At 38.7% G+C, this 27,996-nt stretch overlaps 2 protein-coding genes across 6 annotated transcripts in view; one reads left to right on the top strand and one right to left on the bottom strand.

The window, feature by feature from the left end:
- The window catches only part of RUNX2 (RUNX family transcription factor 2), a 217,353-nt gene that overhangs the window by 165,992 nt on the left and 23,365 nt on the right, over nucleotides 1-27,996 (bottom strand). The window lies entirely within an intron of this gene.
- The window catches only part of SUPT3H (SPT3 homolog, SAGA and STAGA complex component), a 278,696-nt gene continuing 258,817 nt past the window's right edge, over nucleotides 8,118-27,996 (top strand). Inside the window, exons 1-2 of one of the 2 annotated variants that reach the window (XM_072036526.1) lie at nucleotides 8,118-8,471; nucleotides 19,317-19,420. In XM_072036526.1, the coding sequence (XP_071892627.1) occupies nucleotides 19,317-19,420 (104 nt within the window). In that variant the 5' untranslated portion in view covers nucleotides 8,118-8,471. Of the gene's footprint in view, nucleotides 8,484-19,316; nucleotides 19,421-27,996 lie in introns of both variants that reach the window. The other variant, XM_038176225.2, reaches the window with a different exon arrangement.

Genomic DNA, 27,996 nt, shown 5'->3' with positions numbered 1-27,996 from the left:
GTACTCTTATGTGAAAAGGTATGCTGGAAACTGGTTTATCAAACAGAACCAGACTGAGTATCTCTGCCTCTGAGATGCTTGTTATTAACTGCCCAACTCCACGAGAGCATCATGAAAGAAGTGGATTATTACATAAGTTTCCTTTTCCTTTGCTATTTATTCCTACAACTGGGCAAAGAAACAGGTAGCATACAAGGAAGGAAACTGAAGCAGAAGTTTCTCTCAACCTGATTACATACAATGTTATTTTGTATGGAACAACTTCTAGTTGACCTTTGCAATGAATGCCATAAAATAGTATTTTGACTAGAAATGGAACAACATTTTTAGGATTACTGTTTTATCTGTCTGTCTGTCTGTCTGTCTATGGAGGAACTAAAGGAGCATAGCAGCTCACTCTCACTTATAACTTCAACTGTAAAGCTTTAAAAACTGTGCAAGATCTTTCTCAACTGTGCTGGATGCCATTAGCATTAGCATATTGCCACAGAAAAAGAATCTAAAATAGACAGTGAAATTCATAAAAAAATCTTCCAAAAGCCTTCCATTCCTCAAAAGCTTTAATCCCCAAAAAGAACCCGACTTTCAGAAAGTCCTCTAAAATATATGAACTGTTCAGTACACTCACAGAGTTGATAACAGTCAGAGTATTTTTTTGATAATGAGAAAACCCAGAGCTATATTTAAGATGGGAAAAAGTAATTTTTGAGGAATTTCGAGAGTGGTCAGTCACTGGGCTTGTACTTTTCTTTCTTTCTTTCTTTCTTTCTTTCTTTCTTTCTTTCTTTCTTTCTTTCTTTCTTTCTTTCTTTCTTTCTTTCTTTCTTTCTTTCTTTCTTTCTTTTTCTTTCTCTCTTTCTCTCTTTCTCTCTTTTTCTTTCTTTCTTTCTCTCTCTCTCTCTCTCTCTTTCCATTTTCTCTTTTTCTCCCTTTCTCTCTCTCTCTTTCCTTTCTCTCTTTCTCTCCCTTTCTCTCTTTCTCTCCCTTTCTCTCTTTTTCTCTCTCTTTCTCTCTTTTTCTCTCTCTTTCTCTCTTTTTCTCTCTTTTTCTCTCTCTTTCTCTCTTTTTCTCTCTCTTTCTCTCTTTTTCTCTCTTTTTCTCTCTCTCTCTTTCCTTTCTCTCTTTCTCTCTCCCTCTCTCTCTCTTTCTCCCTTTCTTGCAGCACTGTTTCTTCTTTTTGGCATTGCTAGAGGTTTTTATCAGACAGCATGTCCTATGGTTTTCACACAAGATTGCACAAGTACCACACAGTCATTCTTTGTCTTCCCTGGTCCTGGATGCTACGTGATTGTACAAATACAAATGAACTTACAAATAAAATGGGTACTCAAGAATCTAGGTATTTTACATTATATCTTTGTAATAGAGGGATAAAGAAGACAGCAAGAATATGGAAAGGATTTCTTCAGATTCAGGCCTTCTTTACTGGCACTGTGTCTCAATTCCTAGAAAAATGCTTCAGCTGATCTCAGCTGTAATATTGGTTCATTGGAAAGAGTGACCAGATATGTTCTTTGGCTGATCTGAACACATTGCTTGTAGGTTAAAATCAACACCTTAAATTGTTTATAATTAAAAAAATATATATCTAATTCATTATTCCAAGAGTATCTTAAAATGTTTCTGTATTTTCTGCCACGATGCTAACTCAAAACTAGCAGAGTGGAAATTGGAGAGAAGTAGCAGAGAAATAAAAACATATCCTACTCCATGTCCCAGCTACGTAACTGATCAAAGCTGTCAAAGGAGCACCTTATAAACAAAAGAAAGACTGTCTAGAGAAGGGGTAAGAGTATTCTCAGGAGCTCTGCTGAAGGCAGTGCTTCTTATCCAAAAGAAAGACAGAAGCATGTAATTGTACCCTTTAAAAGTAGGTCTCACCACTTTGCTGTGTGTTACAGATCACACGTTATTTCACACTGGAAGCTTAGTGCTAAAATCTAAAACATAAGGGCCAAGTTCTGCTCTTAGATACACACACACAACTCCAATGAACTCAAAGAGAGCTGTGTTCATATGTTTAGCAATGGAATTTGGCCCTAAATATTTAAACATTTATTCAGAGAAAAAAAAAAGTTTCCCTGATACATTTGTATCTGTTATCTTATGTACACAGATTAGCACCACTGGGCACCCACATTAAAGACCAAAATGTTTTGGGGAACCATAAACTCAGCATTCTACCTGCTCTGCATGGTCAAATAACATTAATTTGTTCCAGGACGTTGAGGAAATTAAATCCTTAGCAACCTGTGGCTGATGTTATTTATTCTGCAATTCGGGAGTAATGTGATGCAAATTCCTGGCACTATTCCTATATTTCAAAAAAAAAATACTGCTTTGGGTGTACCTGATTCTGGAAGTTTTCATTATATTAATATGCAATCCAGAAAGAACTAATGCCCTTCTCTGCTCACATTTCCTCTGCAGAGGAAAGCTCAGTGTTCGGGTTAATTCTCACTTATCTTTCAAAGGCTAATGACAGGAGTCCATAATAACCTGAACATGTAATTTGGAAATGGTTAACCTGAGGATCCCACCTGCCCTCTGTGCCACAATGGCCCCAGCTGTATTTTTGTTAGGGATACAAAGGACTCAGAAACCTGCAAATTTTCTGTGAGCAACATAATGCTTTGATTTGTATGTCTAATATGACTAAACAATAACTATATATAATGCTATTTTCCTTGGACAACTGACAGCTGGAGGAGAGCTGTGTTCCACGTTCAGACACCTGAATTTAGTTGTGTACAGTGTAAAAGTTTACATTTAAGCTCCCATTATACTCAACAGTGACCTAAAGGTCAATTCACTTGCCTATAATTAAGTATCCAGTGCCATTAGAGGTGCTTTGGGTTGCCTAAGAAATGGGGCTGGCACATGAGTCAGGACCTGTGGGAGGCCATTCGCTCTTTGGAAAGGCAGGTAGAGGCCAGACAGCATTGCCCAGAGCACCTGGCATAGAGAAATGCAGTCAGTGGCTTCTGGAGAGCAATTCTGAGGACCAAGCATAGGTGTCTGCTTTAGGATGAACTGAGCTGGTCCCTTGCTTGCACTGACATTGACTGGGTTTCCATTGACTATAACAGCAGCCTAAAGGAGACCACATGCAGACAGCTAATTTTTGGGGATTACAACTGAAACCTACTCCTGACATCCCAGTTGCCAGAATACGTACTGGTATTAGTACAGTGCTTTTGGTTCACCAGAGTTAAACTACTTCGGTTGTCTTTTTGTGCAGTAAGGTGGTTCCAGTTAAATGTTGGCAAGCAGGAGTAATCAGCAGGGGTAATTACATGGGTGAGGAATCTCTCGTCATGTTGCTTTGCTTCACTGAGTTCCCTGAGATCCAGAGGGAAAATGTTTAGCTAAGGCTGCTACCTGCTCCCTAGCTAGGGGAGAGTCTCTGGCTACTAGCGACGGCTTCTCCCCTTGCTTGGGAGAATTGGAGCTTTGCCTTAATTTCTTTGACTTAATTTCTTTCATTAGGACAGAACTGGCTCTGGCCTGGAGCTCTCTAATCACAGGGGTCACCCCTGAGTACTTCTGGCTGCAGAGGTGCAGTGCAGGACGTGCCAAAATGCTGTGGCCATTGTAAGAAGTAGGTAAGAACAAAAGCACATGTAGGCTTACTAGTGTGTTACTAAATCATGGAAACTTGGGCCTTGCACTTGGGTTTTGCATCAGAGCTAACAAGGTAAGTTATGAACGATCCAGAACCAAGAAATTCTTTGCTGGTACAAGTCATGATTTTGGTTTGCTCTGCTGGTTATCTTGGCTGGGATCAAACCCCAAGCGTTACTTCAGATAATATATAAAATTATTAGCATGAGTTTCCTTGATTGTGTGTGGAAACTCCTAACCTCTTTTGTGGAAGCCATGGTTTTGAACAGTGCACAATAAACCAGAGTTATTTAAAAGACTCTCTCAGTTAGGGCGATTGATTGGGCTGGCTGAAGGAGTCGGTAGCAAGGAACAGGACCCCCCAGCAGCTTTTCTTCAAGTGAATTCACACAGATCAGTCAGGAACAAAACTCTGCTTTTATCCTATTTTCTATTTCATTAGCACACTGCTTGCACGAGGACGTGCTCATGGTGTTGGCTCCTGATAGGAGTGCGAACATGTGTGCAAAACGACCATTACAGATTGAAGCTCTTCATCAAAACTGGATTACACTTCACAAATTTCTATCTTCAAGATCATGATGCTACCTAATTCTGTTTCTCTAGGTCTTTAATCTCCAGGCATTGGAGTTGCCTCAAATCCATTTTGGCACAGAATACATCATTATTTTCATATTGTACTCATCTACTCTCCTGCTTTTATCCATATGAGCCAGGAGTGAATAAGAGTTGGCAACTTCATACTCGACTATTATATTGCAGAGTACACTTTAATCAGCACCCTAATAAATAGCACGCCCAATTAATTGGGACAATTGCCAGCAAACCAATTCAATCCCTACACTTCAGTGGTTGTAAATGATGAATAAATAGCATGCTTGCTGTTGTCTGCAAGCATATTTGTTGTAATTAACAGGTATGATTTGGTGTTTGCTGGTGTATGTTTCCTCCACAGTGTTCTGCTCATTTCTTGAGCATGTTCCCTGTTCCAGTGCAGTTACAAAAAGTAAAGGACAGATTTCTCTTTCAGTGTTTCCTTAAATCAACTCGGTGCTCTTCTATTACATAAATAATACAGTATAATATAACTGAAGGGGCTTTCTATGTATTGCATTCCTATATAGTTTTGACAATAAATGTGATAATTTAATTAGCATGTTTCTGTTTTAACATGTATAACAAATAAGACTTCGCCATAGCATGAAATAATTTAAAATAAAGTGAATGATTTTTGCTGAAGCTTTTTAACCCTATATATTTATTTATTTATTAACCAGGGATTGCATGATGGTTCGCTTTATATTGGCGATTCCTTTTGGCAGACCTGCAGAAGTACAACTAGAACCGGTACGTGCTATGATTTACTGTATGCACATGACACTTTCTCTCATTTGGACACCCTTTGCCAGGGAATTACATAAAATTGAACACAGAAAACCTTTCTAATCCCTTCATTCCTCAAAGATTGCTTTTAAGGAGACTGAAAAAATATTGAAAGTAAATGAATATGAAAGGGGAAATGGTACTGCGGAAATCTCAACAAGGGATCTTAAAAACCAGGATGGCTATGGATCAACTGAGGGTAGAAACATTTGTGTAATTAAAGGAGAACATCATTTGTGGGTTATCGGAAAAGAACAGTCCATGTTGGCATTTACTTTGACTTCTTGGCAGGAGGAAAAGAAACCACCCTGTACCGCTGCATACGGTTCCTTATTAGTTGTGGCTTCTACTGAGGCTCCGTCTCTTCTTTGGAGCATGGAGGATTTCTTTCATTACATAATCTGGCTACACTCTTTTTTTTTTTTAAATAGATTAAATTTTTTTTCTCTTGTGTGTGCAAATTCTCTTTGCACCAACGCTTCTATACTGAAGTTATTATGCCAAAGGAATGCAAGCGTCTAGAGTAACAATGGTTCATTTTCCTTTAATGACTTTGTCGACAGGATGGAGACATTTTTGTGGTGTGATGAATTCACTCGGTCTCCCGTTGTGTTTTCTCCACATGCTTTGGAAACTCTTTCTCTCTCTTTCTCCGAGAATTGTGGCCATCCACTCCAGCAAGAGCTTCATTACTTTATATTCATTGTATTTAAATGACACCCCAGTGGTACTGACCTCCTGGGATGATTGATGTAAATTATATGCTATGTAGGGGAAAATAAAATCCTTTTCTGACTTTTTATGTTCTGCAGAGAAATAAAAGTGAAAACAAATGACAGAGAAAATCGGGCCTATTCAAAGAGAAACTTTGTAAGCATTATGGTTTGAGCAGACTCCAGTTTGTAAAAGTGCTGAGACAGTTTATAATGACCTTATGATCTGAAAGGTGACCTGAAAAGGAAAAATAATTCTGTTTGTGCCCTTTTTTGGTTCTGTGTAATGCATAACAAAAGCTTGATCAGGTTTTTCTCTTGTCTCTATGAAGTTTTGTAAGAATTCTGACTCAACTATGGAGCAGCTACAGCACTTTACCAACTACACAAGCACACGGTATTGTAAGGGACATAATGTTCCTCAGTCCTCTTTCCTACTGTCTTCTACTAATTTTTTGGGGATTGATTTAAGATTTCATAACCAGTAAGTACTTGCCTTGCTCATCTGCTCTGACAGAAGTTATCACCTATAGACACAGCAACACAGGGAATGTTCTTTCATAAGCCCAGCCCATTGCTGGGCTCTAATTTAAACCACTTCATAGCCAGTAACCTCTCACTGTGAGCAAAAGCATTTTGCGCAGCAACAAAATTTGTCAGTAAAAGTTCTTTCAGTGCTTTTTCAGGCACCTCACCAAGTTTCATTGCTTCTATTCAAGCTCCTGGAAATTATGTAGTTCACATTGGACATACTAAACCATATTATCACAGTAACTACCTTATTAAAATTACCACAAGGAATTGGCATAGTAACTTCTCTAACTTATGTGTTTTCACATTAGTCCATCTTACCAATTCGGATATATGTAAAGATATGCATGGTGCGTATCATAGAAATACCAGCAATATGCTGCCTTGCCTTCCTCACTTTAATGTAAGGTTTTGGCAAATCACAGAATTTGGCTAAATACTTGAGTTGTCTCATGAAAGACTGCAGTATCTTTCATAACTTGACAGAATACTTTGATTTGCCTTTTGGCCAGGAAAATGCTTATCAGTAATCCTGTTTTAGCTGGGGTTGTCCAGATGTTTTTAAAATGTGTAATAGGAAGGAACAGCTCAGGTCATCCTCCTTGCAGCAAAAACTAGAATTTGCTGTAAGTGCAAGAATCAGCAGCATGAGGCCTCTTGTTCTCTAGGATGTTATCTTAGCTGCTTGGTGTTTTGCCCTGCTGCTGTCAGTGCTTAGGCTGGTATCAGCTTTACTTTCATAATCACAAGCAACAGAACGGAGAGCAGCGAGCAGCAGAATCGCCTCGTCTTCCTAGTGCTGATGTGGGAGGCAGGAACAGAGGAGGCCACCAGGAGAGAGCCCTAGGGATGGAATGGTTTGGGGATTGTTTGGTGTGTGGCAGCAATGCAAATTCAACATGGACTGACCAGGGCACAGCAGAAGACTTAAGACTGTAACTTTGGCTGTTATTCTCTCCACAAACCTTTGGAAAAGCAAGATTTTTGCATTGGTCATGAATAAGACGAAGTACTAACAATTACTCAGCGTGCCTCTGTTGGTCACGTTTAATAAGTCCAGTTTATGCGACGGTACAAATTAGCCAGTCTCCTGACAAACCCTGCAGATGAGTGGAATGACCGAACTGAACGCACAGAACCCTACAATCGAGGTGTCAAGGATGGTTAAAAGAAAAAAGGAAAGGTTAAAAAAGCCTGGGTGTCTCTTAGTCATGCCCTTCACCTTCTGCCTGCTGGACTGAGAGCACAGGAGGAGGAAAGGAGCTACTGCTGTGAAACACAGAAAACAGGCCCTGCTTGTGTGTGGAAGATAAACTTAAGTATCTCAACACATTAAACTACCACAGCATGTTGCAATACGTGTTACATTGTAGTAAGGATCCACAGCTAAAAACCCATTTGCCCGCAGTTTGCTGTTTTTCACCGTGAGGTGAAAGCACTGCTACTTCCACACGTCTTTACAGCGCTGTCACAGCGGAGCCAGGAGCGCAGCGCTACCTGACTGAGGCAGCAACCCAAACACCCGCATAAATCCAAGCTCCGGGGGGGACCAGCCTCCTCTCCCCAAAGCCTCTCCGGCCTTTAACACCGAGAAAAGCCCCAAAATCCTCCCTCAGCCTCCAGGCCGCACCTGCCCGAGGCGGGCGGGCGAGAAAGCGGCTGAGGGGAGCGGCGGCGGCGGCGGGCAGGAAGAGGCGGCGGAGGAGGGAGGGAAGAAACCCAGCGGCTGCCGAGGGAAACGGCCCAGAGGCTGCCGAGGGAAGGATCCCATCGGCGGCCAGCTCCTCCCCGGTCCCACCCCTCGCCCTGGGAGGCCGCGGCTGCCACACAGCAGATGGAGGCGGCGGCGGCCGCTGTGTGGCGGAACCGGCCCCTCCCCCGCGGGCGGCGCCATTTTCCCCCCCGGCAGCCCTGCGCCGGAGAGCGGCTGCTGCTGCTGCTGGGGGGGGGGGTGGGGGGAAGAGATATTAGCCCCTATTTTCGCCCCTCTCTTTTCTCTCCTCGGTTCACGCAGTGCCTAGAGGGGAAGGAACGAGGTTCAGTTCCTGCCCCTCGCTTTCCTGTTTCGGACAGCAGCACACGGGGGGGGTGGTGTGGGGGGGGAAACTGGGCACCACCAAGCCAGGCTGCTCCTACCTTCCTTCCTTCCTCCCCCCGCTCCGCACACCTCAGCCTCCTCCTCCTCCATCCAACCATCCATCCATCCATCCATCCCCGGGGGTGAGCCTTTGAGTGAGTCACCAGCAAAAGCAAGCAAACGATGCCTTGCTGTTAACCGACTAACTAAGCAGGGTCGCTCCTTGGGGCGGGGGGTGGGTGGGTGGGGGGCTTTAGGAATATTAACCTCGCTGCCGGGAGGGGGTGGTGGTGGTGGTGGTGGGGTGTTTCTTTTTTTTGGGGGGTGTGTGCGTTGCCTGTGGGTTGGGAGGTGGCTGCTAACCCCGGGGTCGTGCAGGGGTTTTTAACATTTCCCAGGTCGTGCCGGGCAGCACAGGGTGCCCCGTGCGACCACCGCCGGGCTGGGTGGCGAGCAGCCTGGGCACGGAGGGATTTTCCTCCGCAGAAAGCCTCCTGCGCTGCAGCCAGAGCCGAGATGCTCAGAAGGGGTCCTGCCTTCACCCAGGGCTGTGTGGTGAGGGCTGGTGCCCGGCTGCCAGCTCCCCAGCCCCTGGGTGCTTCATAAAACAGTGCCAGCCCCTGGGACTGCTGCAGCCAGCTGCCCTCGCTCTGCTCTTGCATGGCTTGTGGCCTGCGTGGTCGCTTGGTTGCCTTGTCGCTTTGGTTGTCCTCTAGCTAAGTTGGGAGATGGTTCTGGATTTTTTTTTTTTTATTATTGTAAACTTAAGGTTATGTAACCCAGGTCGGACTCTGACCTGCCATGTGCTGCCTACTGTGGGGTGCAAATAATTTCTCGTCTCTCCAATGCTGTGAAATGTCAGGCGTTTGTAATATTTCTCTGGAAGGAGTGGATTTTGTTTATTTTGCACAAGCAGGCATGGTGGTTTGTTGATAGAAATCTTGTGTTATTCCTTAAGGAATTCATTGGTTACTGTTAAATGCTAAAACCTAGGGATAACTGCTGCTCTGAAAGAACACTTCTCTGTGTAGACTTTAAGTGGTTTTATTATTTACTAACTATATTTTCATATGTCCTATGTTCAGATCAACTGCTTATAAGTTCCTAGAAATTATACAAATGAATTCTTTGCAGTCTATGAATGCAAAGCAATACACATGCAAAATATTTATTAGTGTGTACGCGGAGGGGAGGCAAGAGCCTGACGCTGCGCGTTACCAAGTTTGCTGTGTGGCGTTAGTGTTAATGGCTTATTGTGAGACATCAGATTTCCTGAGAGTGAACCTGTTTCCAAGTTTGCAGTTCTGTTGATGATATGCTTAAACTTTCTTTTGAAGTCTTTGATCTAACTCCCACGTCATTCTCGTTCTCGGTGCAGGCCTCTTTTTCCTTTTGACTTAAGGCACTGCACCCAGCGCGGTGCTGGCTTACTTGGCAGGGTGCAGTGCACCCTCCCTTTCATCCCTTTTACATATTTTTCTTTATTGTTGTCCAGATCCAAACGGCATGGAAGGCTGTGTCACTCTTTCTGTTAACTTTGGTGGACCTTGCGCTGGCTCATGCGCTCATGTTACTAATATGCAAATCAGATTTTATTTTGGTGACTTTTTGTCCTTCGTATTGTTGCTTCGTATTGTTGTGTACAGATATGAATGTTGATATTGCAAGCAGCATTTCCAGTTTGTATGGCTTTCTGAAAGTCCTGTCTCTGAGTCTTGTGAATGTACAAAGTTGTTATGTTTCATTTACGTACCGGAAATTGTGTTGATTCTGGAGAAAAGGTTGACATCTAACCAGAATATGCTAAAAAGCCAGGAGCAGGAAATCTCAGAGACATGACTTTGGAGCAGTAAATGAGAAATCTCTCTGTGCTTTAGTGGCTTTTTACTCATGGGTTTTGATTATATGGATTTGGAAACATGGCCTAAGGTTTAACAGGATTCAGTGGCCTCTAGATTATTTTCTAAGCCTCTGAGCGTCATAACCAACAGAATTGTTCTCAGGGACTTAATGGTGAATAACACAGAATGGAGCTGTCTGAAATTTGATTAGTCAATTAGAAACTCGTCAGCATAAGCAAGTTATTATTTAGTAAGCTACAAATGTTTGAAGAATTACTTACTATATAATAGTCTAAGGTGACCCTGAATGCTGTTTGTGTTGTTATTGCTTTTCTGCTGTGATGCCCTCAAGCCGTGAGACCAGCTAGACAGTGTATTTCTAGGTCATTATTGCAAGGGTGTTTTAAGGCATGGGGCCAAACCCACTCATCGTGATTATCCCAGAGAAACTAATTGAGTTGACGCTCTTGTTGCAGTTGTGAAATACCCAGAAGTGTAGATATATCAAGTATGTAAAGAAAAGGAAGCTGGTTAGGCTTCATATTCTCATGGAAGCAGGCAGCAGTGACTCAGTTATGAGCTTTCTGGGGGCTGAGCAGAAAGCTGCGTGTCAAAGGTACTGAAAACATTATTGATTAGATCAGTAATTTGTGTCTGGGATGCTTGGCATTCATAGTGCTACATGTAATCATTATTAACTTGAACTACCCTAGGTAAGCGATCATCTCCAAGATCACTCAGTATAAAGTTCTATTTATAAATAAGCTTTGGCTTTCCACTACCCCTATATTTTGCATACGTTTGAAGTACTGTGTTTGATTACAATCAGGTATTTACAGAGTCAACTGTAAAGTTTCTAGCTCGCATGGCTTGCTGTGCTGCCACAGGAGAAGTAACAGTAATGGTAAAAGGGGGCCAAGAGCTAGCCTGGAAGGGGAATCTGGAGCACCTCGGTGTTGGCCTAACTCTGGCAAACATCGCCCATGTAAACCATACTGGATCTCTCTCTTGATATTTCTTAATAGCTTTTAAAAATGATACACTTAATAATGAGGGGAAATGTATGTTTTCAAGAAAGGAATATGTTTTAGCAGAAATCTATCAGAAATCATCTGTGATTGTGAGATTTCTGGAAGGGGACGTTACTGACTTACCACTAGACCTAGTTTTTGCAACTGTTAGACCTACTTCTTAGGAACTAGGTTTAATATAAACTAAAATAATGAATATTACTAACTAATAATGACTCATTTACATTGGAGCTGTGGCTGTTATCATTTTAGTTTGCTTTGTGTTGGTTGTTGTGCAAATAAATAACAACAGAGGTAAGCGTTTTCTGCTTTAGGGAATTTAAACTTATGATGGCAAGCAGTGATCTCAGAAAGGAGAGGAACAGATCAACAATAAAGCCAGAAAAAAAACTTATAATCTCAGCCATGTACTTGACTAGTGTTGCTTCATTTTGGTATACTTGAGGGCAGCAATGGGGCAAAGTATGAAAAAATATGCCAGAGTATTCGGCTATGGTCAGGGTCAACTGTATCACAAAATGATTCTAATTGTACTCTAAATAGAGAATTAAAGACAGCTCAGGGTGATGTCGAAGGGGAGGATCAACGTGATGGGTTGTGGAGAAAATGCCATCCTGAAAGGAGTTGAGCAGGTGGAAGTAGGTGAAAGAAAGATTTGGAAAGAGAAATTCTACAGAGGCAAGAATAATTTAAAGCTGTTGCTAGGAGGCAATAAAGTTGATACTGCTTTTCAGAGAATCCAGCTGCATTCCTGAAACCTTAACATTGAAGTTACTTTAGATGGAAGTGAGGGCAGATGGGAGCCAAGATGACTGATGGATTTGCTTGTTGGCTGAAGAGCAGTAAAGCACACTGGTAGAACTGGGTTGAGGTCTATGTATTCATATATGGATGTTTTGCTCTTCAAGAAAAGCGAATTATTGAGTAAATTACAGGTTGGGGGCAGTTCTTTGTGTGCTGGAATCATTTTGTCAGTCCCAAAGATTCAAAGCCAGTTCTTATCACAAAATGTGCAAGCTATGGTTGCTTCACAGAAAATTGGCAGGGTTTACTGCAGGAAGATCCTGGTCATTAAATTGCGTGTCTATGCAATAATTAAATAATTAGTACAGAAAATCTAGAATGCTGCCAGTATAATGCATTTTGGAGAAACAAAAAAACCTATTACTAGTGCAAAGTTATGGCTACAAGAGCTGGATTCTGGAAGCTGTGGAAATTTGGTGTCTGAAGGAAGGAAGAAGAAGTCATTGGCGTTTAATTTGCAGTGCCAAGAGCTGCCAGAAGTGGCAGATTTTTGCAAATCTGCTGCGTGTTCGGTTCAGGGGGTAAGCATATACATGAGATTAACTTTCCCTGTCTTCTTGGTAAAAACTCACTTCTGGGGAAGGACAGAGCTCTGATTAGACTTCAGTTAGAAGCTCTGAGAGAAGTATTTGTAAACAGCTCCAGATGTGGAGACATACCTCTGATGTAAGATTATGCTGTATGTTTCTCAATCTCAAATAAAATAGTTACATCTGGGTATTAGTATTCGTTCAGTAGTCCAGGCCATTCTGTGGTCTGTTTCTGAAGAGGCTTAAATAACTGTCATGTCTAACTCATGGATGGACAAATAATAGCTTAAAATATGAGCACATAGAGTCATTTCTAGTCAAATGCAGTGGTTACGGCGTAACTGAATCAAGAGGTTGTGCTTTAGTCTGTAGTAGGTTAGAGGCTTTCTTTCTCTACAAGTTAGTGAGAGAGAGTCGTGCGTGTTCATTGCTTTCATCTAAGGTCTTCAGTAAAATTAATACACAGATAAATTCTTATCAGGTGTAGAAATGAACATTTCAGATTATTTTCTCTCTAGGCATGTGGTACAGGACAGTCGTAAAGATAAGATCAATGCGATACAGCTTAATCTCAGGGGCAAAACCAATGGGTACGTGTATTTGAAGATTTGTTTTGCTGTTTGTTTTCAGGCATGCTTGCTTCTTGTTTCATTTCTAGATGGGAACAAATGACTGAGTGGCCTTTTAAAGGTAAAGGGGGAGAATGATGTCCAGTTGTGAACTGAACACATTCTTCTGGGCTTTCTGAACATGTTTTGCTCCAAGAAAGAGAGTCATGGTTAAAAATGAGATGCTGATTTGTCTGGGTGACGAAATTGGGGCAGCACCTTGACAGCCATAAGATGAGTATTTCATTCTGTTATTCACTTTAAAGTAAAGCTATTGTAAGAATCGAGTCTATCAGGTAACAAAAGGAAGCAGCGATAGCAGATGTAATGTGTTATCCTTAGCATGGATAGTGTATGCGTTCCACTTTGTGATACTTTGTTGAGTAATTAAAAAAATGGAAGAAAGCTCATATTGCATCCCTAGCTTTGAACAGCATTATTGCGTGCAGACCTGACACAGATGTATCACTGCCTGCCCACACGCTTCTCATCCTGCATTTGATCTGGCTGTTCCTAAAAAAAAAAAAATTGTCCCTTTGCTTTATCTGCTTGGCTTTTAAGAGGCTGTGTTCAGGGAATTTGGAAGTCGTTCGCCCTATTGCTTATTTCTTATTTGTTACACAGCAAGTTGATTGTGACCTGGTAGACCTGGATTTTATCAGGTAGACCTGATAAAATAATTTTGTTACAGATTTTGAATTGTTGCTGCGAATTCTAGGTCATCCAGGCATTGTACTTATATGAGACCTATTGCTTAAGACCATTTCTGGTTCCAGTCTGCTTGAACAGCTCAGGGGAACTTAATATGTTTTTGAGTTATTCCATGCTACTGGAGGAGTGGATGATCAGTGAAACAATACATGTACCAGCATTTGACTATGTTTCTTAGATTTTTTCATCGTACACTTACAAAGCTAGTCTTGCATGTGTTCAACAGGGTGTACAGATTTTTATTTATTTATTTAAGAAATGCACTAACAAAAATCTGATTTCCTGTAGTTAATTAAGTTCTCACATCTCCAGTCCTAGAAGGCTGTATCTTCTGCTCTCTTGTGTGCTGGTGAGCTCGTGTATGCAGTAAAATCCTTGGTGGTAATAGTCTAGTTAACCTAATTGCTCTGAAGTAGGGGGTGTGAAAACACAACTGTTCATTTTAATTTTGTGTTAACTCATTGTCGTCTTGGCATTTATTTCCTACCTGTTTTGCTTGGATTCCTATAGATGAAAATCTGTCAGTCTTTACATTTCTGCACGGTTTGGGTTATGTGCAAAATGTATTTATGAAAGACAAGAAAAGATGACTGGTGCAGTATCCACAATGGATGCATGTTTGAATTAAGTCATCATAAAATCTACAGTAATGTATTTACTGTAAGAATTTGTGCAGGATCACTGTGTTTTTTCAGCAGTACCATGCTTTACACTGCCACAGACATAAGAAAATTTACAAAATCTCAAGGAAATATAGAAAGGTTAGCTACGTGACTTGATTTTGCAAACACTTTGGGGGACTGAAAACAAATATAGCCAGTGACTTTATACATTATTGAGTTATTATACACTATTTAATTATATATGGATTGAGTTTTACTCAAAACTCTGTTAGGCCTTTCAGCTCTGAATTTCCCTCCTCTGAGAAACACTTTTGTTTTAAACTGACCCAGCTAAGATGCTCATTTGTCTTTTGTTCAAAGTGAAAGCTGCAGAGATACAAGTTTGCTCTTCCTGATTACGTTTTGATCAATTCTTGAGCAGATATATCGGAGGGCTGGCAGCCCTGAGATCCTCACGCGGCAACTTGGCCGTGGTGGCTGGTGGAAGTATTTGAGAAGTATTTCAGAATAGAAGATGGAGGTGTGGACAGTATCTTTTTTTTTCTTTTTTTTTTTTTTTTTTTTCCCCTTCTCCCCAAGGCTGCTTATGTATTTTCCAAATTAAATTGAGCAGCTTGGAGATTGGTGCTGTACAAGTCTAGCCTGTGTATTAAATCCCAGTTTCAGGAGCACTGGAACTTGATCTCTCAACTAGATCTTGAATAAATGCATGAGTTGTACGTGTGGCTTATTGATTGAACAACTTTAAGTGTGAGTTAGTGTTGCTTGGGAACTTCAGTTGGATCCTATAAAGGATGGCTCTGAAGTGCAAGTCTGCCTGTCCGTTTTAACTCGGTGAAAAGGATGGGTCTACATTTGTCAAGAAACATCTTAGAATTGGTTTCCCCCAGCCAAGATTTCTTTTCTTCTGCTGATTTATATGGAACAAGTGCTATCTTCTATTGTGACTGCTTTATGTGACAGATATCAAGGTTACACTAGATGCTTTAAAATGTGTATTTATATTAAAGATTATGTATTTTTATTACACATACTACTGCAAGATTCTGATTATGGGAAAAGAATTTGTAAAAGCTGGAGCTGTCTGGATAAGACCTCGTAATTGCTAGTTCCAGCTAGCGTTAATCAGAAGTTATCTTCTCTTTGCTAGAGTTCATGATTAAAATACGGCATGTTGAAATAATCTGTGACCTAATCTGAACATCTGAATTCGTTTTGTAGAATATGGCAAACAGCTGCATTTCAGTTTGGGGCTAAAATAAATACAGTATATTGACCCACTGAAGATTACAGTAGGCTTTTCAGTTCCATGTTAGCTGTACTTATTGAAGAAAATTGATTTGAGAGTGCTTCTGCTTTTGAATGATTTTTTTTTTTTTAATGTCCGGAAGAAAGGAAATAGAACATACGGATGATGGGACTTTGATGTGTAAAGAAGTTAATTATCTAAACCATCAAACAAAACATGGGCTGTGGAAGTAATTATTGTGAAGGGTCTGACGAAGCCTGACAAGCTGTTGGTTTTATGTCAAGAAAATGCTGTACACCTGCTTGATTTGAAAGTTAAATCATTTGGTTGCAGAAGGAAGACCAGAGCTCGCAGGGAAGCAGTAGCTGATAAGCTTTCAGCTCCTAAACATACTGATACTTGTACAGATGTACAGCCCCTCAGTTTTTTGAAGGAGACTGTTCTAGTCCATTGGAAGCACCTTAAAAAGTATTTACTCCAAAACAGGACAGCTGTGAATCACAAGTGTTATGCTGAGGTGGCAATTGTGGAATTGCCCCACGTTTTGGGGGGGAGTTCTGTATGGATGCCTCGTTAAATTAGCAGAAGAGACTCCACGGATAAAACAAAATGTCTGTACTCAATGTTCAAAGAAAATAGCCATGTGCTTTAAATGATCTTGATAGTTGAAAAAAAAATCATTCAAACTTATACAGGGGGTCGGGATTTTTTTTTTTCATCACTCAGTTTTGAAACTTTAAGGAACATACAAGTGGTATATTTCAGGATTTTTTCTAAAGCCATTTTTGGGGATATTAACAGAGATGTTCACCTGATTGCTCTCTCTGGGGTCTGGGTAAAATACCAAATATTACAAGACTCGCTGTTGCCCATGGTGAGAGCTCATTGGCAAAGACTAAAAGGACCAGTTGTAGAAACATGATACATGCTTTGGGTCTTGTTTGTGTAATGAAACACTATTTGCCAAGTGATAAAACCAAATAATCAAAAAATAAACTAATAGTCTTCATTCTGCAGATGATTACAGGTTTGGTCATATACGTAGAAGGCAATGGGTGTACTGATGCTTGCAATTAATACAGATGAAATCAAATGGAAAATGGGTGTGTTATGGGAGTTTGGTGGGCAGAACAATTTTGTTGTCCAATGTTTGAGTAAGAGTTTCCATGGTTTTCAATGAAACTTTAAAATAATGCATAGTCCCACGAGATTGACTGCATTAATTTTTATTGAGGAAATACTGGTACTGTGGTATTGAATATAAATGTATAGCTACTAAATGTATCACAGTGTGTCTAAATGAAATAACAAACAGTAAAATGCAGATATATTTCCAAATTTTTTAGGCTGTGAGTATCAGTGCAGCTTCCTCTTTATTCCCCTCTGTGTGTACACAGAGCTTTCCTAGAAACAGTCAGCTTCCTTCACGTTAGAGAGGCATTTTTTCCATTTTTTTGGTGTAATTCACTCGTTTGACAGTTGAGTTTCTATGGCTCTTTGGTGACTGCTGCCTATGGCAGGATTCTGCCAGCACTGAAGCCTGGTGTAACTGCTCTTCTGATTAAAATCAGACTGCAGTGGGAGTAAGCATGTGATTAAAGTTACACATGTGCATAAGTGCTTGCAGGATGGGGACCTAAATTAGAATCTGCTTGAAGATAAACAGAAGTCTGTTTAAAATCTACTTGAAAGCACTAATAAAAATGTAAACTTATATGTAAATGCATAAACTTCTTATTATATTTGTTGTCCATCCATAAGCTATTATATCCTCAGCCTATGAAAATCCTAGTTTTGTTGTTCCTTTTTGAATGTGTCTTGCACTCCTTATGTAGTGTTAAAATTTTTGTAAACCAGAGCCTAATATTAGTGATTGATCACAATGTTTTTAATGGCATTTAATATAACCATTCTAGGTTATATTTTTAGAAAAAGAAATCCATCTTAACTTTAACATTTAAAGTGAGAAAAGGTAAAATCTTATGGCAAAACAAGTTAGCATCTGCTTTTCATTATCAGTGCTACTACTAATAGTACAAGGAATGATCAGTACAACTGAGATGATACTAGTGTGCAGCAAACTGGTTAGAAGAGGTAAAAAATAGTGGAAATGTGTTCTGTTTGTGAGAATTATTGCTTAGTGTGTGCAGTTCTGTGCTTAAAAAAAAAAAAAACCTTGAAGGGGAAAAATGAAACTCCCTATTCTATGGCTATGGAATTTTCCATAAATAAGCTTCAATTTCCCAAACTTGTAGTAATTTAAGATATATTATAAAATGAATTTGCTTAAAGGCACTCAACATTTTATTAAAAAGGAAAATGTATGTGTGTTAGTTTTACTTCGTAGAATAAGAGGAGAACTGTCCCTGAATTGTTTTTTTTTTTTTTTTTTTTTTTTTCTTTATAAGAAATATGCATGGCAAAGCTATAAAATATTTTGCATAAAGTTATACCTCTAGTTCTGGAGGTATCATGAAGATGTGCAGGTACCACCCTTTCCTTTTACAGTGCATTTCTGTTTTAAAGACTTAAGGCTGGTTTTGTAGTCCTGCTGATGAAGAGAGGTTGAGGGAACTGGGGTTGTTTAGTCTGGAGAAGAGGGGAGACCTTACTGCTCTCTGCAACTACCTGAATGGAGGCTGCAGCAAGGAGGGTGTTGGTCTCTTAGGAGACAAGTGATAGGATGCGAGGAAATGGCCTCAGATTGTGCTGGGGAGGCTTAGATTGGATATCAGGAAGAATTTATCCATGGAGAAGGTGGTCAGGCATTGGAACGAGCTGCTTACAGAAGTGGCAGAGTCCCCATCCCTGGAGGAATTCAAAAGATGTCTGGACGTGGTGTTTAGGGGAATGGTTTAGCAGTACTAACTTGTAGTGTTAGGTGTGTTTCAGAAAGGAACTTGTGATAATAGTGCTCATCAAATTTTACCTGGCTTTTTCTAATACTCTGTTTAATTCTTCTTGGTCTCAGTGGAAGCAGCACAGACTGATTTACCACTGCCTGTGATAGCACAGGACTAGAAGAGCATGTTTTGGGTAGCAAGACATTAGCGGCAATGAATATCATATATTCCAGAATAACAGTAATTTTAGTCTAATAATTTTCTTCGGTGCTTTTAGGGTACCTCTAAATGGGTTCCTGAGAAAATATGTTTAAAAATAGCACACACTTCCAATTTTTCCTGAGGTTACAGTAAGCATCTACTCTCTCTTATGGTGTCTCAGGCATCTTTTTGCATGCAGAGCATTTATGTTCAAGTCCACCCTGAATAGCTTGTCTTCCCTTTTGAATATCTAGTGTGGAACATACATAGCAGCCATTGAGGTGAACTTCTTCTACAATTATTACAAGTTTCTCTTACGTGTTCAGTCACTAAAATGAAAAATACGCTTTTTCAGTTGGCTTTCTTAATAGCTTTCATGTCATTGCTGCATGAAAGGCATTGTGAAGTTCTATATGAAACACAGAAGTAGGCCTGGAATTTCTAAGGCACATACACTTTTATGAAGGGATACATAGTTGTTACTGTTCTTCCATATGTTCTCTTTTAAAATATATTTATAAGTTTTGTGTTTCTTTTGTTTACTCAGATGAGCAGCACAGTGGCTAGCCCGATGTCAGCGGTCGCCTCTTCGAGCACTGGAAGAGGGACAGGAAAATCGACAAGCTTTACACCTGAATTGCAAAGTATGATGTAAGTAATAAGTCAAAATACCTGGTAATATCTGCCTTTTGTATACTTCTTCTAGCTAGATCTTAGAATGTGTGTATAACAGGCAGGGGAGAGCGGGTATTGGTGATGAAACTTATGGATTTTTCTGGACTCTTTTTTCTGAATGGATTTTATTTCTCATTTGGAAAACATTCAAAGATTAAAAAAGCACAGACATATAAATAACAGAACACTCCCTGTATTGAATGGAGAGAGAAGTCTTGCTGATTCTATGTATCTTTAATGTTACTTTAGACATAATTTAAGACCTATGTTTCTCAGTCCTTCACCAAAGAAAGCTGTTCCTGTTGTCCTTTTGCTTATTTAATTTTTCTTGTGTTAACATCTTCCAGTGCTAACGTAGAAAGGTAGACTGCCGAGATCATAATATTGCCCATGAAATTAAGATATGGAACAGTTGCAAATAACTTATCTTTGTAACAACTTTACTTCATATCAGCCAAAAAACATTTGTTGTTGTACTTAATGAGACTTCCAGGCTGTTATGCTGCATGATTTTGTAGTTTACTTCTAAACTTTGGATGGTATATGAACAGGTGGGCTTTGTCAGTCTCAAAGGTACTTGCATAATCAGAAGGGTTCCTTCTGGAGAAGTCTTTATCTTGGCTAGTAACCTATTTCACTGGGCTGACTGCAAATCTTCATTTGGTGGAAAGCAACATATTCATCAAAAATGTGGCTTGCCATTTTTTCCCCTTTTTATGTGTATCCAAGACGCTGTACTGGTGGGATGGGGGGTGGGAAAAGTAATGAGCTTCTTCCATGTGGATTTGTGCTCCTGATTTATCAGGAACTTTAAAGAGTATTTCAGCTTAGAGCTAAAAGATATCTAAACTCAGATAGAAAACTAGGCTGTAGTGGCTCGTGTCTAAATTGTGCATTTTTCAAGATATATGATTATGAATGTTACTTATTGAGGGGGAGAGGATGCACATTTGCCAATTGCTGAGGTCAGCTGCACATAAAAGGGAGCTTTGCTTTATGAAATCTTGCAAAAATATCTTAAAGGATTTTTCCCTATGTTCATTTGTCAAAGTTGAAAACGAAATGAAGAAAGCTAGCCCCAGAGTACCAAAACATAAATCCACGTTCTCAAAAGATAGTGGTAATCATTGGCTCTTTTCACTAAAGTTTGAGCTCTGGAAGACTGTTCAGGATGTTGTTTAAGATAGGGTGAGTTAAAGTAGGATGGACTTAAAAGGGAATTAATTTTGGGCTACTGATCTTTACTTTGTCAAAGTCATTGAAAACACTCAATATTTGAAAGCTTCGTCATACTACGTTGCTTCATATTTTACTTTTTAATTTATTTTTCGTAAGCTATATTTCAGTAAAAATAGTCATAATGTTCATCTTCTGACCTGTAGGTGAGTAACTACATTTTAAAGGTAGAGAAGTTTTTCTGTATACAAATTATGGGTGCATCCTGATGGTTTTTATGATTATTTAATTATTTATTTACAATATTGTCCTTTTGATTATTTTACTTCAGGTAATATAGTTGAATGTGTACTTAATTGTATACGTGTCAATTTTTAGGTAGTTTTATCTTAAATGCTCTACTCTCACCCTTCCAGTTTCCATGGTGTTAGAGCTGAATGTAAGAATAGGATGAATGTTAAAGCTTTATTTGTGTATTTATATTTACAAATATGTAAATATTTTTCCCTAACAGTTGTCTTCAACCAGAAAGAAGTTAAAGTATCTCAGGCCTCTACAGGTTATAATGATTTACCTGGATAAAAACTATATTTGGCTTTTTGACGCAATGGAAATACTTGACATCTTTAGTATTGCTCTATCACTTTAGGTACTCTCCTTGTTTTTACTTCTTTTGTAGTTGTGAAGGAGTTCAGTCAGGAATTAAAAGGTGTCTCAAGTCACTTCAGACTACATGTGAATTTGCATTTTTGTTTGTTTTGATCAGCTATGGACATGAGGATACTATGTAAGAAAAATGGTAAATTTCTTCCATGTCACATGCCAAAGAGTCAGGTTCTACAAAGAGTTCCCTGTCAAAAGCAAAAGATGTAACTCATTTTCATTTAAATCTCATTAAGAGACTATTAGACTGTTGTAGGTGGAGCATGGGACACATTCTGTTAGAGTATTTTTTGCTATAATGTAAATGAGATAATGAACTATTTCCTGTGTATAGCTTCTAAAGGAGATGAGTGCTTTCTTACAAACCCAGTGATTTGCTGTACTGAGTTCCTTTTCTGATAGGAAATGTAGGTTTTCTCCCTCAAAAGAATCCTGTTCAGTTATTGTTCACATCTATAATAGTCATGTACACTGCAAAATGCATCTGTTGTGCTTTGTGGAGAAAATAGCTCTAACTAGGCTTAAAAACAAAAGAAGAGCCAGGAAGCTTGGAGTCAAAGGAGGCTGTGCATCTCTTTGGGTCAGTATCTGAGGAGCCTGCGTTTTATTTAATTGTGCACTTCCTGATAAAGTATTTGAAACTACCCTCCCCGCCAGTATACACACGATCCTGTCAGAATGTAGAAGTTATTGTTGGCCATATAAATGGAAGAAATAGACATTTTCCTTTTGCTTCAGAACTGGTGAAGTTATACTTCGAGAGCTATACAAACAGCTCTTCTGTGCGTGAAACGCTTTACACAAACAGTTTCATTTAAATAGTAGCAACTGAAGAAATTCCCTGGATGTAACGAGCGTGTTGAAAATCGCATTTTTTTAATTGTTTGCTTGGGGAAAAAGAATTGGGAGTCTTGAAATGATAAAGTGCCAGGGATGAACCATGTGGAGAAAAAAAATGACAACTGTTTCTTTTGGCCTGTGCCGCAAAATGAAGTTACCACTTTAAAAGAACTTTCCAGGCTCTGACAGAAGCTGACATTTTTTATAAACTACATAATTTAGGAAGTTACAGATTCTCCCATTTAGGCAATTTATAATAAATCCATGCTGTCATCCTAAGATCCTGGGAAATACTGAAGGCTGGAGGATTACAGTACAGAAAAGGTGACATCTTTCTTAAAGGAAAGAAAATAGAGGTGGTAGCTGCATGGTTTCATTGTGAGGTTGAGGAGGAGCACCTATTTCACACAATTCATATGGAGTAATATGAAGAGTACCTTCATTTTGTCCTGCCTTTCTCTACAAAAAATGTGAAAAGATAAATTTGTGAGAAATAAGTCATGTTAGTGACACTGGGTGCTAAGCAAGAATGGCATTTAGTAGTTGCTAATGTTAAAAAATGGACTGCTGGATCACGAGGACTTAAATGGCAGAAGAAATGTAAAGGAATTCTATCTTCGATGTAAAATATCGCATTCTGTTACAACCCTGCAGTGAAATCTGTAAGTCTGTGTTTAGTAGTGCCTCACAGTCTGAACATGGTATCTTGTAAGTTTGGAACACGCAGCACCTAAATGTTGAGTAAAGTTTTGATTCTCCAGAAGGCTTGAATTTACCTGTAATGTTAAGCTTGTGAGTAATCCCCTTTAAGGTGACGAGGTTATATGCATGCTATGTATATCACATATGCTATGCTTATTTTTTTTAACCGAAGCAGTAGAGAATGAACTGAATCCTTCTGGGAACTGTGTTTTTATGATAGTCTCACAAATATTATTTCTGATGCATTTGAGGAAATGTACAGGGGTCTTGAAATGAAATCACAAAATACTGCAGAAACTTTGTCTTAAAACGCATAAATCAGTTTTTCATAATATGTTTATATATATATATATATATGCACTCACTAATAAAACAGTTCTGGTTTTTCTATTGACGATTAAGACTTTGTTTTTCAGAATAAAATCTGTCTAACGTCTAGTGCCCTCATGAATAGCATTAAGTATAGCTGGGGATAGCACTTAAATGCTGATTACTTTTAGAGGAATAGAAAGTTAGTGCCAGACTGTCACAGACTGCACGAACGCATGTCAATGTACAGGTGCCTTTTACCTGGGTATGTTTGTCTTTTAATTGTTAAGACCTTGCAATTATTTGCTATTTTACATAATCATAATTTAAAAGAACAAAATGCCCTGTAGATTTTTCTTTGACTCCCACATTATTTATTTGTATTTAGTTATCTGGTTATGTTACTGTAGAATTATAGTAGTAAGGTGTTAAAAATTAAAAAAAAAAAAAAAGTTTCAGCAGGTTTCATGTATTTTTCTGAGGTTTGTTTTAGGTGGTTTCATTTGGCTGATATACAACTTGTTTCCAAACTAACTGCTAACCTTAGGTCAGTTGCACTTAAATTATAGTTCTGCCCAGAAGGTTCTCAACCATGATGATTTCACAGTAGCAGCTAAAATTCGTAATTTGGTTGAAATCATGTGTTGTAATATAAGCACTGGTTATACAGAGAATTTCTAGAAACCGTGAAGTTCTAAATACTAGTATAGAGCAATTTGCAGATGGAGGGTTTTTTCTTTCTGTCAATAACATGCCTTGAAATCAGAGCTATTTTAACTGTTTGCAAAAATAAAAAATACTAATTATTGTAACCTGAAGTCCATTCAGAAGTTGTTTTTATTGATTCAGTCTATTTTTTTGAAAACTCTTTAAACAAAGGGAGAATAGGCTATGTTCAAGATTAGTTTGTTACCAACAGAATAATTTTAAAAATCACGTGAGTAAGAATTTTACAATGGCAAATATATATTGAAAACTAATCTGACACATTTCAGTTCACTGTATCCTACAGCTTCATCCCGTAGGTGACCCCAGTGTTCAGTTTCGTGTGCTTCAGCGCTTATATATCAGCTAAAAAGTTGCAGAATTTGGCTCAAACTTGATGATAAATCTTGGAATTACATAGTGCTAGTTAGTTATGCTTCATTATACTTCATTATCAAAGAGTGTGTTTGTCAGCAGCATTCTCAGTGCCACCACATGCAGTGTCATTGGTAGTGGTAGCCTGTATTACCTTATTAATGCAAGCCGGTTGAAAATAATGCCTTTTTTGTGAATTCTGTGTTATTTTATTTTCAGACTCAAAGTTGTCCCTCCCCCTATCTACTTTATATGCAATCTGCAACCACGTATTTTGTCTGAAAAACAGCTTTTTTTGTCAACTGTAACATGATTCTATGTTTTCTTTATAACAGATTTTTTTTTTGTTTAAATGAAATGTTGAAAATGTGGTCCTTCAAAAACAAAAAATTAAAAAAAAACAACAACAACAACAAAAAACAAACTACTTTCCGTAACAGAAAAGGCCCTACTTTCACTACTCTGTTTAGTCAAAGCTGCCTATTTTTATGGATACCACTACAAATGGATTTATTTTTCAGGACTAGCTCTTGGGTAAACATACCTCGTGGTGCATTTAAACAAGGAATTCTGTCACTGAGACCTCTCTGTTGGCTTGTTCGTTAGCTGGATGTGTGGCTGCAGATTGTCTTGCTTGAGAAGATACAGATACACATTTTCTGTAAAGTTTAACTCTTCTCTTTGTTTATGTTAGAAATTGGCCTTAATGCAGGGCAAAATGCAAATATGTGAGAACAGATTTATTTTGGTTGTTCTTTTGGCTTCAGTATGTAGTGTGAAGACCATCGTGATATAGAAATATTTAGGATGATGCTAGTTAGCTGCACAGAAGGCCATGGATAGGCACTACATTTGAATTTAGAACAACTTTAATTCCATTTTTAATAGTTTATTTTTCAGGTGCATATAACTGCCTATGACTCCAGTGATGAAAACAAACAAAAAAACCACCACCACCACCACCAAAAAAAAACACACAGTATTTTATGCTTAAAATGTAAATTTAAACATTTTTTTGCGTATTTGGTTCAGCTCAGAGTTACCAGAGCAAGGAAAAACACTGTTGCCTAAGTGCTTTTTATAAAAATTAAAAATAAAAGTAAAAACTTCTAACTCTGTAGATCTGTGGGACTGCTGTGGAAAAGTTGCATTGTTATAACTAACCAAAACTCAAATCTCAGTGTAGTGACACTGTGTTACACCACACCACAGGCAGTAGCTGGATGCTCTGTGTTGACATAGGAGGTCAAAAACACGATCCCTGAACTAATCTTTTGTCCCACTAATGTATTTAGATAACTCCTGCTGACTTGAGTTGGATTAGAATTTGTTCAGCACTGAATGCCCGGGAAGATTTTACTGGTGTGTCCCAGTACTGGGTCTTAAATTTATTTTCAAATAGAAAAATGCAAATGTTGTTAATAACGAGTGCTTTTGTATGCTAAAATAGCATTTCCATGTCAGTTTGAAGGTTCAAGGAACTTGTTTCTCAGTGCTGAAGAAATGCATACCATATATAACATGAAAGGACTAAGATGCATACAGGTGTGTTTTGCCACCTAGGTTTTTGTTTATTTATCCAGCTCCAAGTATCAGAATAATTATAATTAAATACAGAATAATTATAATTAAATACTTCATTAAGATTACATGCTAATTAAATAAAAATAAATATGCATTTTATGCTGTTTGCAAGACTTAACTCCCTGTTGAATATTCTACCTAAAGTGTTTTGTTTTATGAATTAATAAGAAAACTTTTAAAATATTCTCTATCTGATTTCTAGCTTCTGCTGCTACTTGTTTTTTGATAAACATCTAATTTATTATCCTGGTCTTCAAAACTTTGTTTTTTATAATTCTATTTGTGATAATGGCCTTGATTACTTTGTGAGTCTTTTTTTCGTGTTTTTTTTTTTTTTTTTTTTCCTGTTTTGTTTTGTTTTCTGTTTAACACCCAAATGTGTAAGATGACTGGCCCTTGTGAGCAAGCATAAACACCAGAGCTGCCATTCCCCTCATGCCAGGTTCCTCAGGAGGTTTCCCCTCATGCCAGGTTCAGTTCTTCCCCGGGAGAAAGAAAGTTTTTAGAGTGTTGCCTTTCATATATCTTAGGTTTCTTGGAATGCGGAGTGCATGCGGGCCCTGATTCTATTTGAAACAAGTAAATGATTATGGTGACTAGGAAGTTATGCTGAATAGACAGTCCATGTGATTGTTTTTAATAAAATGTTGCAGGATCCATACAGCATGCAACACCCAATAAACATGTGCTTGAGTTGAATATTAATAATAATTTGTTTTATCTTACTGTAATGAGATATGATAGTGTTCACAGAACCCTTTTATGACTATAACCTTATGACTTCAGTCGTTCGTGTGCCTATCCCTCTTTGCTTTGAAGTTGATCAGCGAAATCATCTGACTTTGGATAGTTCATTTGGAATGATAGTGGAAGAAAACAGCAGTAATGACCTGGCTTTGGGAGCATTCTGGTTAACCAAACTGTAATTTGGGATTGTAAAGAATTTCTCTATTCTGTCCTGTACTTGTTTACCATATCTGAACCCTGAATTTTGCTGAGATTGCATTGTTCAAAAATAACCAGTTTAGCCTACTGAGCTGAAAGCCCTCTCTGCAGACTTTTTTTTGACCCTTTGCTAAAGAGGGAATGGCAACAGATGTGATTGGAACTTATTTACCCAACAGTGTTTTTCTTCCTGTGTCTACCTCATCAAATACATCAGGCAAGAGTGGTACGAGATAGAAAACTAGGAGCAGAACTAAGTTTTTCTTTCACAGGTAGGGCAGATTAGAGGAAGGACATTCCTTAGAGAAATTGCTGCAGATCTTCCTGCTGCTGAGGTGATCAGTTTATTTTTAAGCTTTAAAAGGCAGAGTTTCTTCCGTATACAGCCAATAGCACAACATGATTTTGTTGAGGAGGCCTGGTAGGGTTCAAACAACTGATGCTAAAAGACTCAAAAGCTGAAAATGGAAAACTGTACCACGTTTCTGTACAACATTTTTAAGTATAGTTATTTTAGATGACCCTTTAGTAATACTGAAGTTACATTTTACCATTTAGTAGCAGAATTCACTTAAATGATACCTCTCAAACATCATGTCTGAAATGCGCTCTATCTCTTGCCTTTCTCCTTTTTCTGTTGATTATCTTGTCTTTGCTTATGAAGGGGCAAAAGGATCTTTCTTAACGTCCAGTGCCCAAGCAGCCTCTTACATGGAGAAAATGCAGTGCTGTGTCTCTTCACAAACTGCTGAAGGAAATTTCCCGTAACTAATTTCAAATTTGCACTCATATTCAGAATGTTTGCAAAAGAAACACATGAAGGATGTTTTTATGGGGAAAGGCTAACGGGCTTAATCTGGACAGCAGTTTTTACCCTGAAGAGAATTAGCCAAAGTTTAGCATAACGAGATGCACAAAACCCAAGTAGTTCTGCTCTACTAGCGCTGCATTTTTCTCTTGAAAGTTCAATGTTAATGTAGGTTTTGCAGTTAATTTGTGAAACCTGTTTTTATAAGCACAGGAAGAGTTCCTCTAAGGAAGGTTACAACATGCACGGTTCTACTTAGTTATTTGTTCTGAGTTGCATACAACTTCTCAAGTATGTCCTATGTCTGGATTTTTCTGTTTGGTATGGAAGTACTTTAAGATACACGATTCCAGGCTTTTGAAATGAGATTCCTGGAATTCTCTGGTTTCGGATTTTGGTAAGTTACTTTAACATATCTTCTAATAGCAAAGTGAAAGATTTTTAA

This window comes from Anas platyrhynchos, chromosome 3 (assembly GCF_047663525.1).
Source record: "Anas platyrhynchos isolate ZD024472 breed Pekin duck chromosome 3, IASCAAS_PekinDuck_T2T, whole genome shotgun sequence".
Classification (NCBI taxonomy): domain Eukaryota; kingdom Metazoa; phylum Chordata; class Aves; order Anseriformes; family Anatidae; genus Anas; species Anas platyrhynchos.
Note: the sequence above shows the minus strand (reverse complement) of the source record. Positions and strands in the feature narration are given on the sequence as shown.